General features: G+C 41.8%; 1 protein-coding gene across 1 annotated transcript; it reads right to left on the bottom strand.

The window, feature by feature from the left end:
• Nucleotides 1–913: 913 nt before the first annotated feature.
• On the bottom strand, nt 914–8914 carry frg1 (FSHD region gene 1). The gene is made up of 9 exons (XM_076145771.1): nt 8771–8914; nt 8486–8553; nt 7519–7641; nt 6041–6098; nt 5550–5664; nt 4289–4393; nt 3983–4074; nt 1710–1820; nt 914–1075 (listed from the first exon to the last, which is right to left on the bottom strand). Exons 1-9 carry the CDS (start codon nt 8827–8829, stop codon nt 1039–1041), a joined length of 768 nt encoding a protein of 255 aa, XP_076001886.1. The 5' UTR covers nt 8830–8914; the 3' UTR covers nt 914–1038.
• Between the last annotated feature and the right edge of the window lie 4347 nt (nt 8915–13261).

Below are 13261 nucleotides of genomic sequence, written 5' to 3'. Positions count from 1 at the left end.
CAGTGGTCAGTTCCATACTGATGCGAAACTACAGCGCATCATGAGTGCATGAATCAACATTTTAACTAATACATCGATTTGTCTAGCTTTATAAGACGCTACATAAACACTGAAACACATTGAATTCTCATCAAATGATAATCCTCTCAAATTGATGAGATTTTGAGGAAGTCTCTGATTCGAAAACACGTTTCTTAATGATGTAATCATCCAGATTAACTCACATTTTGTGAAATGCAATTGATCACGTGTTTATATTTAGTGTGTAGATCCGAGGCTCTGAAGTTTAGCCTAAATATAAAATGTTGTGAGCCAATGGGTGAAATTGTTTGTTTTGCTTAAGTTGCATTACTTCACTTTGTCTTAATTTATATTAATTTGTTGAGACAATTCTCTATTTTTGCTGTCAAGCTTCATTTGTGGTTCTAGATTATATTTCCTGTTTCTTTTACAGTCAGGTGTAAACTATGAATACTGAGGGATACAATACAGCAGCAACCTAGGAATACAATTTTCTCAATATTGTCGTTTGTGTGTATATCCGTACAGAAATACATTTTTTGCAAGTTTGAATGAGAAACATTGCATTGTATGTGATTTCCATATCCATTTGTTTTGGGAACGCGAGTTTCATTACAAATTCATAGAAAATATTGCAACATCTAATATGGAACTTGATTCGCAGTATAAATGGTAAGATACTTATTTCTTACTACTAGATTAACATAATGTGGAAGAGTGACAGTCTAAAGGTTTAGCAAACATTTACTCCAAACAATAGAAACGACGGTAAATCATTTACATGCAATAGGTCAATGGGTCATTTGAGTGTAAATAATGTCACCACAATCAGTTGAGTACGTCAAATGAATGCAACTGTCTGCAGAAACTGTAGATAAATGACAAACGGCTGTGAGGAAAATGAAATTTAATTAAAAATGTTTTTCTAAAACAACACAGCACATCAATGTCAGAATCAACAACCAAATCTACAAAAAAACATATGAAGATGCAGTGATGGTCTTCATAGATGAATCTTCACTTGCAGTATCTGTCGGCTTTCATCTTGCTTCTCCTGTAGTAAAGATAAAGAATCAGGGTTATATCAGCGGAAATGTTGTTCTTGAAGGATTGTTCTGCCTATTTTCAGCCTGAATCCTTCTCGGTTGTGACACAGCAAACATCAGAAGACGACGATATAAAACAATACGGGACGACTGATCGGTCTGAGGGGGGGGGGGGTGCAGCTGGATGAAGAAGTATCACCTCATTCATTTACCTGAGGCGGTACTTATTCAGCTTTAAGCAGTACGCTGAAGAAAGTGTACTGCTTAAAGCTGTGATGAATGAAAAATACTTTTTAACTGCACTCCATCCTCTCAGATAACTCCACATAAAGATGGAGTCCTATGTGCTGCCGACAGACACTTCGTTGCGTCTTTTGATCTTTTGATTGACCTTGCATTTCCTCTGAGCATACGGCTGCATATATTAAATCCTAACTCTAAGTAGAAAGGGGAGCTGGGTTCAGAGTAGGCAGCAGGAAAGGCACAATAAGAAGCATTTTGACAGGAACTAGCAACCTGCAGATCATTTTAGAGGCCAGTAAACATCAGTTTTTACTTTCACATATAGATTAAAAGAACACGTGAATAAGACTCGCTGCCTTCGTTTAATAATAACATTCTAATGAGCATCATGTCTCTTACCTGTCCAGCAAACTCTCGTGAAACTTTCCATCTACTCTGGCTTTCTTCAGCGTGGAGGCTTGTTCCTCATTTATCCTCAGTCGCCGGTCTTGGAAACTCTGAAACTTCTTCCTGTGAGGCACAGGACAACATTTTTATTATTACTTTCAAAATGTGGTGTAATTAGACATGCATCACAGCCCATCCACACATGCCATTAAGTGAAATATTAAGGGAAAACTTGACTTCTCCCTGAGTCATATTCTATCCATTCACAGCACAGGCACATATCAATTATGCACCCTTCATTTTTTGGCACGTGTGTATTGGTTTGGGGAAGTATTGCATTTGTCAAGGGTTCCACAGCTGAACCTGGTTAATTAAACGCCTCGGTTGCTGTAAATGTGATTTCATACAGAGAGAGACTCTATAGTGACGGGTAGAGGGTAAAGATTAGTTTGAGAAAGGGCCGAGAAGTCCCCATCTTCAATTACAGCATTTAGTAATATTGAGTTTATATTTATGCTTTTAAATAGAGACTACTGGTTAGTTTTTGGGGTGGATGAGGTCCAGCGATGTTCCACAGGTAGGCTCACACTCAGGCCACAAGTTTTCCCTCTGTTCATGGGAAACTTTGCCTGTTTCTAAGGGAACCTGGCACATCCTCTTTACTAAACAGAATATCAACCTCGACAGATGTTTAGCTCGGGCTCGCTGCACTGAATCACGGAACCAGCGTTCACGACCCAGTGTGCCTCCAACAGCTGAATATAATCACACTGTGAGACTCTAAACCATCCTCACAGCATATTTAGTTTGGATGGAAAACAACTTAATGATGAAACTCAGTGTGGAGTCAGAAGCTTTCCGGATATTTACATTCTCTTCGGCCTGCTGTGGTTTATGATCCCTGTGCAGCACTTTGTTCTGAAAGGCGTTGGAGATGCTAAACACTACATCAGCACCCACCCTCAAGGGCAGCCATTATCACCATGTCAACAAGATGAGTCTATTTCCCCTGCATTCACCCAAAACAAATAATGAAGTGGGAACACCGACCAAAGCATACCAAGCAGAAAACGGCTTCAGACACACGGACTGGAACTTAATAGGGCGCAGACCCGCGATAAACACACACAGGGAGGCTAAAATGGGGCGTTACTTACTGCCCCGTCTAACCAACAACACACCATCAAATGCATCTTTGCGGAAATGGACTTATGAGGCGGCGGCGATGAGGCACAATCTCAAATCCAGGGAGGGAAGCGATTTTGCTGTCAAAATCCTGTCAGTGCCGACCGGCAGAAAGTGACGGTAATGGGAAGGAAATCCCCCATCTACACAGATTAGTACCCGACGCCTTTCTCTCAATCAGAATAAAGTGCCTCAGTATTCGTTTCGGAGGAGATTACACGGCGTACTGCTTTAACCATAAACTGTCAAACCGCAGTGAAACATGAGTGCAATTAGTGAGAGAGTGTGATAAAAGCTCCACGACGAAATCCCACCGAAGATGACAGCAAAGAGGCACGGAGACGAGGAAAGCTCCGACTCAAACAGGTGAAAGGTAGGAACTGACATGAACACTTGGGGTTTTGTTTTTTTCTTTTCCTTTAAAAAAATTCCTTTACAATAATTAGGAAAAGGATTGAGTTTTCTTTAGGGAAAATGATCTCATTTAGCTGAAATATTTTTTGTATAATTAAAACACAAACATTTCAAGTTAGAACCCATCTGTTTCAGCCGTTATTGAGAGAACTCTGCTGGGAGACTGTGATGAGGCATTCCGCTCCCAAAAAAAAGGAAAACTGAGAAAAATACAGTTTTAATGAGTTTGTGCTGATGTTTCTGGCTGTCGGAATGGTTTGTCGATAAACCATCACCGTGAGGAAAATGCTGCAAATACAGGCCGACTCAGAAACCGGGACTTTTGCAGCGTTGCATAAAACATCACCTGTACTGGAGTTTGGAGCCTATTAAATGTTAGGAAAAGAAAAATTAGAATAAGTGATTAAAATAAACCAATGTGTTTACAAAGCATGTAAACCAATTTACTATGCATGCGGTGGTTTAATTTGGGTTTAAGTGCCCATAAAATAAGTTCTGACGGGCTCTTAAGTTGTTTGTCGAATGCGGATCAAAAGGTCCGCTGAGCCGAGCTGAGAAAAACAGACGGCTAATTTGAAAATGATATGCGGAGAGAATCCAGCCTGGGTTTCCTTCAGCCGTCTGGAAAGCTGGCTGCCTTGCGTTTGAGGTTAACCCTGTAATTACCCGCAGTAGGAGACACTCACACGTAATTGATCTCGCAGGTCTTCACGTTGCCCCTATCCTCGTCTGCAATGTCGTCTTTATGCTTGACCTCTTTATCCGCGCTTGATCGGATCTGTTCATCATTCAGGGTGGGGGAGAAAAAAACAAAACAGGGAGGGGAGACATGTTCAGCATGAAATATCAACACCTTGAACCCGCCGACGTGAGGGCACAGACATTTCTCCCGCCCCTGGCACAAACACTCGGGGGCCCCTAGGGTGGAGGCAAGCCTTAAGTGGAAAGGATTAACAACGCAACCTTGCGGATGAACACAATTTCCACCTCACCTTCAACATCTCCTCGTCCCCTGCTGTCTTGTTCTTGGCCACAATGTCCCCACTGTCACTGTAGGAGATGAAACAGCTATTTGCTGCCAGGAGAGCCATTTTGCCCTGAAGCAGTACAGAGGAAACACAGAGGGGGGAGGCAGTACATTAGACTGGGATTGCGCAGGGATTGGTTATTGTGACAGGCATGAAAGGTCGCCTTGATATTTGAAGACGAGTCTCAAGGTTGTGTGGGGCATTTTGTTTGTAGGTGCAACAAGGCATGGCGGCGTGCAATGTGTTACAGTGATGAGGCAGATGCTTTGTGCATAATGAAGTAGCTGTTCATGGCTACGGCTAAGTGTTATCTCTCATGGACTCCAGTCAGCCGCGACGCAAAGCCAACGAAGGGTGCGGGGTTTGGGAGCGAGATCAGCCACTTTCCGTCTGCGTTACCGGGCAAAAATACGAGTTTCTTTCAAACCTAAATCAATATTAATGTTTATGCTGAACGACCCTGAAAGTAGGAACATGTCCTTTCATGCGTTCACTTTGAAAAGCTCCCGTCTGAGCACCTCTTTCCAAACAGATTTGACTAAACATGAGTGAGTGGCACGTCAGGGAACATAATGGCCTCTGAGAGACACTAGAAGCACATGCTGGGGGAAATAAATCACCAACCAGAGTAACCGTAAGCACACGTGTTCGGCCACGTGCCTTCTTTTATGCAACTCTTGTTGAGATACACAGCTACATTAGAGTGCTGTCCCTGTTATTGTGACGGTCATGTGAAGATTTACTAATCATATTTACACATATCGAGCTTCTTTAAGAGGATTCTCAGTTGATATAGAAGTCACAGGGAATAATAATAAGGATTGGACAAGATGGCATCAGCCTCTATTCCAGATCTCATTCCTCTTTAACGTCCCCAAAACATCTCCCTGTCCATTATTAACAAAGGGAAAGCAATTGAGGGCCTTTACTTGAATAGTCTGCATCTTGAATACTGTGCTTCATTCACCTGATTTACACTAATACTTTTAAATTCAATGTAAACTCATAAAACAGCCTTATGAGATAGATACTATCCCTGTAGTTTCAGGGAGGGAAAAGGAGAGAAGATGGTAGAAGACGGTCCTTACATTCACCCTTTTGGGGCGTTTCCATATGTACCATTGACAGGATTTGTTCCTGCTTCTACTGGAGTAAAATATGTATCAACAGCCAGCTGATCAAGAGGGCTACATGTACAGGGGGGTGAAGCAGCAGATTCACTCACCTCCTGGAAGACCGGTTCCCATTGTTCCCTGGAGCCGATAGCGTCGGAGCGCCCCACCACCAAACCCTCAGAGGTGATACCCAAGTACTTTCCGTAGCCAGATTTCAAAGCTACCCTGCGAGAGCAAAAACCAAATGTTATTCTGCAGGTGGAGCAGGCCAAGGCAGCGAGGCTTACACCACGTAACAGATTAAAGTCTAATCTAATGTACGGTGGCACATAGCAGCACCCCACAGGAAAAGGTTTAACAATCCCTAACACGGTGTAAATCTGAGAGCTGAGTCCAGCATAGGCAGCATCTCCTCACACAGCCGGCACGGACAGAGGAAAGCGCTGTACATTTAGATTATTTATTCACATAAACAGCCTCTTCATTTAAAATGCAGACCTCATACATTTAATGTCTCATAAATATTGTAGAAGGGGATATTAAACCTGTTTGTGGAGATTAACCTGAGGAAGCAAACACTGTCGTCTGTCTGCAAACTCACCTTGTGTCTGAGACTTTAATGGCAGTAAACTGCTCGGGAGGGTCCGGACCTTCATCATCTGGAATAAAGTCAACAATGTCTTTGTCAAGTTTAATGTGCTTGGTTTGAAATGATTATGTCACTATATACTGTAACTAACTAACTTTGGGCTACTTGTTTTCCACTACAGAGACAGAAACTGGAGATATTACTGACTAATCTTTTCACTTTGCTTTGAATGAGACTGTCTAACTGATCAGCTCTAACGACGCAAAGCAGGTGACCAGCTGAGTTACAATATTCTATGAGACCGCATGAAATTCTGCTCACTGATGGGTTTCAATGGATAGTTCTCTACGCAAAAACAATCAAACGAAAATCTGCATAATCTTCTCTTATACCATGTTTAACCTAAAGACCTGCCTTATGTTTCACTTATGCATTCTTGTGATTATTAATGCAGACCTCCGGGTGATACGAGTCTAACCCGACAGCGGTGTGGCATTTAGACTAAGATATGCAAGGAGATTTTATGTTGTGTTGAAATGTTTCATTTCAATCCAAAGTCTCCAATGTTTCCTCCAAAAGTTTGACCTTTGAGTGTAAAACAAGGCGTCACACAGGTTGTACTACATCGTGCAGGCAGCCTGTCAAGAAGAGCAGAGCCTGCGGGACATTAATGAGGAAAGCATTAACAAGGCTGAGGTGAAACATCAGCTCCTGCTTCAAAAGGCTGGTTATCTTTGGAACATGTCAGACTGTGACCCCCCGACTTTCTTCTAACCCACAGGGTGAACTCAAACACTACTCCCCGCTTTCTAAAGGGAGATATCATCCGCACTGTGGCCCCGGAACAGAGAATCCAGCAAAGAGGAGAAAATCTCTTATCTTTCTCCCTCTAATGCCAGTTCACCTCCCCTTTCATCTTCTTGACGTGAGCCCGTGTGAATGCAAAGGATGGCGGCGCGCGGAGGGAATTGGGATGTTTCAATCTCCCGGCCAGTTTGACTGGTTTCAACTAAAACGCGGGGAGAATTAATTGTTAGCGCGCTTGTTCCCAAGCACGGCATTTCATCACGGCCAAACACGGCTGCCTGAGTATAGCCTGAGGGCATCGGTGAGCTCAGACTCGGAGTTTGCTCTGTCCTCCCTTTCAACTCCACTCCTGCACTGCCCTCATCACTCTCCCCGTCTGGATGGACTGCTTACCTGCTCACGGTGGACAGAGGGCCAGACCCCCTGCTGCCTGGGGTCTAAAGTAAACGCACCCTCGGACATTTGCTTCTAATTCTTAGTTTTGTATCCCTGCAAATGCTACTTTAATTGTAATTTGCAATGCAATTAAAATGCCATTAAAATACCTGATACCATTCTACCTTTGCATAACCAGAATCAACGGCCCAGGATGCATCCCAGCAAAGGAAAACAAGTCAAACAAATGCTGCCGACTGCTTATTAGCCACAAAAATACAGTTATGTTTTTATGTTCATGTAATCACCATTGTGTGGCGCTCCGACGGTGAAGAGCCCAGTGTCCAGGGCGTGGATGTAACAGTTGCTTTGCATCTCTATAGCAACTGTTCCAGAGAGTTCCCCGAAGCCTTTGACCGACCACCAACCATCTGATGAGCAGAAAGACCCACGACAACGATGTAACCACACATGACGTCACTGTGCACATGACAATACACTATACTGGGCCTGATTCAAATGGAACTATCTATATTGGTATCAATACCAATATCAATACTGTCACAATTTTCTCTTTTAATAGACAGTGTTAAAGGGGGCGGCAGCAGCTCAGTCCATAGGGGACTCAACTTGGGAACCGGAGGGTGCCGCGGTGCCCTTGAGCAAGGCACCGAACCCCCAACTGCTCTACGGGCGCCATATCATGGCTCTGTAAAAAGAGTGTGTGTTGTGTGTTGTGATACATATGCAAGAGGTCTGTGTGACTGCATGTGATTGCATGGAATTTGACAAATAAAAGTATCTTATCAAGTACTAGGTGGTGAAAAGACATCAAATATTACTTGAATAGAATTTTGACCCCAACAGACATTTAGTAGAAACAGCTATGAAGTGACTGCAATTCCATAACTTGGTGATAACATTCTGATACACTTACACACTGTGCTTTAACTAAATGGTCTCCGGTGTAATCATAAATATAGGAGACAGACACACACACACCTTAAACTGACAAAGATGTCTAATTCCGAGTGTATGATCACAAATGGAGATGACAGCCACCATTTGATCACCAGACAGTTCACCTGGGGCTTTGCTAAAGGATTTGCTGCAGCAGCGTAAGAATAAATGGTATATTTCGTGACGTATAAATATCTCCTCTGCAATTTGTCAGCTCCCATCTGTTTCACACCCTTACGGATGTGAACACACTCACACCTATGCTCTCTAAACCCAAATATTTCACCTTTAAAACCCTAAAATATGTCAACATACCAACCACATCAGGTTTTTGTTCTTCCTCTGCCAGTTTCCGTTTACCATCTTTATTCTTCTTCTTTTTCCTGTCAAAAATAATCAATCAATAATCAATAATCAATATACATCAAAATTAGTTCCACATGCATCAACAAGTTCATAAATCGCCTCTACAGTTTGGACTCTGGGATAGTGTTAGCTACATTAGCTTTAGCATGGGTTGCAAAAACTCAAGTTAGCAAACGGCGAAAATGTTCGTAAGCCCAACAGCGGCCGGCGCCATTGAGTGCGAGAAAGACTTACCCCTGTTTGTGGCCCTTTAATACAAGTTTCGTTGATTTTACGTGAGAATATTCAGCCATTGTTGTTATTCGGGGAAATTGCTAAACGCAAGAGAGTGCGCCGTGTTTCCTGAATGGAGACAACAAGGACGGCGGCCGCGGAAGGACAAAACAAGCCACTCAAACAAACCAGACGGCACTTTTGCGTCTGAAAGCCCTTAAAACAGAAATATAAAACATATTTGCACTGTGAACCAGTTTGAAAGTAAAGCATTTTAATGAAGCAAACTTTATATGAAGGTGTTCATGAACAGATAATGGTATGATTAAAGCATTTGGGAGTTACTTTTTACCATTTACAACATCAACTAATACACTGCTTTCTTTGTACCGAGATTTACAAAGTTAAGTGCTGGAACAAGTGCACTCATTCATACATATATTTTAAAATCAATATACACGATTGTTCCTGCATCGAGTTAGGTGAAAATTGAAGTAAAACGATCGCTTTGCCAATCACCTGGGAGAGCTTTGGACAGAAACTTCGTCATGAAACAGCTGACCGAAATATTACTCGACACCATTTACTGTCCTAACCTGCCCTACATCTTCAATCTACACTGTCTCTGACTACAAAGAAAAAACTACTGGCTTGTATAATATTTCAGCTGAACGCCATTTGGCTCGCTCAGCTGTTCAGCCATTGTCATACAAACCCATTTATCACACCTGTACTATCAGAGAATTGCGTCATTATATTATGTTGTTAATTGAGCACCGGAGTACAGGCAAGTCTTCAGGGTCATCGGGTGCACACTTATTCAATGACTAGTGTTTTGTTGGGCATACAAAGTCAAGTGAGCTGCAAGTGGATATTTATCATTTCTAGAGCCAAAAAGTAATTTCCTTTTAATATCACATTTATCACAATATAAGCCAGTTTCTTCTATAAATCAAGACAGGTCAAAACAGTCCAACATGTTGCATTTGTCATGTCTTGCACAGACGTTTTCTGCTCAAAACGGTCACTTAAATCAGCTGGTAAGTCAGGTAGAGAGTGACTCCAGGGATTGTGTCCTCCTGTATACCTGTTTATGTTAACGTCACCCCTTTTAAAGGAATGAACCAATCAGAGGCCTGCGACAGGAGGTAATAAATCACTCATGGACACTGTCAAGAAATGAAATGAATGAGATAGGGGAGTGTGTTATCTGCCCCCGTCAGTGAAGCTCTATGGGTAAGGACTCGATCATTCAGCAGAAGTGACAGCCTGACTGGGCAAAAGTGATGACGGCTGGCCAAACTTTCAGCAATTTTGGAACTATCCAGGCTCACTATGGACACACTGATAACGCTCCGGCTCAATACACGTCTTAACTGATGCTGAGGGGGAAATACTGTAACGCTCCAGAGGGACTCCTGGCATTGCTGTGCCCGAGGAAAAGTTGAGTCATGCTGTGGGAGATTAATCTGAGCAGAGAAGTCAGCAAATGGGATTTTGAAGTCATGAATCAACATTTTACGCTATGAATCCCAGTAGAACTTCAGACGGCAATCCCTGTGGTTGACAGGGATTAGACAGTCATAACTTGTGCCAAGAGAGTGGTGGAGTGGTTAAGCCCCTAAGTACTTAAAGAGAACTAAAGGAAAACAGTGTCAAAGAAAATGACAACCAACAGCACTTGTTACCTCAGGCAACAGCATGTAATACTGCAAGGCTTCAAAATAAACATGTCAACTAAACTGGCATCTCATAGCAGCTGATACTTTAGGCCATCAATTTTCAGTAAAACATCATTTTTACTGAGACCCTTTACTGCTTTAAGCCTCCAGTATAAAAGTACCAACAAAATAGACAGCGATGTTTGTCACAGTTTAGATATTCAAAATTAAAACACCAACCAGTCCTTAAATTACTTATAATAAAAGGGGAATATAACAAAAAAGATGCTCAGACAAGTAACGACAAAAAGTAGTGATCTCCTGTCAGCTGTTTTTATTAATTGCTACACCAGAATCAGTGATACAATTGTGCGATGATATAGGCAAAGAGTGACAGAGCCAGTGAAAATCCTTACATGCAGAATGGCACAAGATGGTATTTGCCCACGTCTAACATAATGAAACTTTCACAGCTTAAATGCCATCGCGACAAGGATGAGTTGATTCGGGGACACTGCCATGTCCTTTGTGTCTTTTGTGTCCTTGTTAAAATGCCTTTTGTCTAACATGTCAGCTTGCCCCATTAGCTGCCTTTCAACTGTGGAAAAGAACATTTATCATTGTGTGCATATCCAAAACCCACAGTGGTGCCAGAAAGATATTAAAACTCCTTGGTGAAGTGAGATTCACACAGAGAAAAATACACATTGATACATTTTTAAGTGTTTTTAAATGTATCTCAAGGAGGTTCTATGTTCACATGACATGAATTAGAATCTTCCTCAGCAGACCTGTTACACCCAGGACTTGGATCGGATTTGATTGGCTGAACGTTTGAATCACATTCAGTTCATTTCAGTGGAATTGTGGTAATCATGGGATTGTTACACTAATAGAAAGCCCTCAATAGTATGCGGATACTCATCAATAACATTGCCAGTCAATAATAACCTAAATATGGGAGCATGTGACCAATTCCAAGTATTCCTGGTTGGACTCTAAATGGCAAGATGTGTTGTTTGTTTTCCCTTGAGAACTATGGGAGGATTTGCTGGTTTATAAGATCAAGGACACAGTCGTATTGAGGACAGATAAATTTAGCACTGAATTTGGTTCATTCCAGTTGAACCACATTGACTGATCAGATGAAATTGTTGCAGTTTCTCAGTTCACCCTGTGTGGGCGCTCAACAGTGGCGAATGTAGTTAAGTGTTGATTCACAGCAAAGTGCCAAATCATTGCACACACATGAGGATGAAACATTATCCCACCACACACAAAAAGATAATCCTACAGGAGATGAGTGAGAAATAAAAATAAAAACAAATATTCAATCAAAGAATGAACAAATTGACCCACATATATCAAAACCAATAACCTAACATGGCAACACAATGCAAAATGGAAGGAAAAGGAAAAGGAAAACGTCATTTTAATGTCAACAAATGATCATATTAAACACATTTTCTGCTTTGACCAACTGGATGTTTTTCCATGATAAATCTGTTGTGTTTATGCTTCAGCACCTCAACACGTCTTAATTGGCTGTCTTGAAACTTGGCTTAGAGGAGCTGTCAAATTTATGCAAATCACACCAGAATTTCCAAAATTGTAACTTTAAATGGTTTCATATGTTGTCAACAGGACAACCTAAATTTGGTCGAATTGATCATGAGGCTCTTATTCCTCTTCAATGAAACTTTAAACTCTCCAAAAACTTTACTTTATGAAGTGGCTGCTGTCGTTCTACCAGCACCCACCGTGGCCCCCTGACCCCCTCCTGTCCTACATCTGTCACATATAATCCTCCGGTGGGGATTTAGGTGATACCAGGTTAAGTTGCTGACAGTGTGGAGCAGGTGTTTTCATAAGTGGCAGCATGCTGTTACATTGCACTAGGGCTGCTCTCTCACTTTGTCAATGTCACTGCTCCTCATGATGTGTTTCTGTGGCTCTCGCAGTGTGTGCGTGCGTGTGTGTTTGCACAGATTGGTGGAATTTATGATGTGGACGACATCTGAGAGAGATGAAGATGGATCAAGCAGCTCAGAGTCCCTGGGGCTGCTTAGTTAAAAATGGCATAATGATATAATTTCCTGAGCGTGACACAGGAGATGAGCATGACATGACTGAGACAGGTGTGGAATTCTAATGTATGGTCAATTTACTGTGTGTAGCCTTTATTCCAATATCTAATTTATTATATTTACATTAGATATTGATTGATGAATGCTATGTGGTCTTTAAGTCTTAAAGGGGGTTAAAATCAAGACGTCCTCAATCTATTTGACTATAATTCCCCATCGAACAGCGCTGATGTGATGGGATATTGTGCAGCATATCGAGTTGTGATTCAAGACGTAGTGAAAAGTGCGACTGTGTGAAAACGATCAGGCATTTTATTCATGCCTCGATAAATGAAGGGAACAAAAACATTTCATATATAAAAGGCACACAATTAAAATAGATTAACTGGAGGTATACAGAGAGCTATTTATAATAAAGTGCCTGCCTTAGTGCATTTCATGGTGGACTGAAGTCCTGCATTACTCCATGGAACTCTAGGCCTGGAAATTACTACAGTCTCCAGTCATTTAGAGGTCTCGTGGCAATTTCGCTGCAGGGTATGGAAGAGAGGAGTTCAGCAAATGGATAAACACCTGAGACGTTTCCACTCACGTTCAAGGTAACACTTTCCACACTACCTCTTTCTCTCCTCTCTCCCTAGATTGTTCACGCTCCGTTTTTTATGGAAAAGTCTATACTCCTGCAACGCTTATATTGAATTTGAGCACATTTGGCTTGATTTAAAATGCAGACTCTGACATCTTCACTAGTTTAATTGAACATT

The sequence above is a fragment of the Genypterus blacodes genome, unplaced genomic scaffold, assembly GCF_046128005.1.
Source record: "Genypterus blacodes isolate CSIRO-AG114 ecotype Tasmania unplaced genomic scaffold, CSIRO-AGI_Gbla_v1 ptg000030l_1, whole genome shotgun sequence".
NCBI classification, from domain to species: Eukaryota; Metazoa; Chordata; class Actinopteri; order Ophidiiformes; family Ophidiidae; genus Genypterus; species Genypterus blacodes.
Note: the sequence above shows the minus strand (reverse complement) of the source record. Positions and strands in the feature narration are given on the sequence as shown.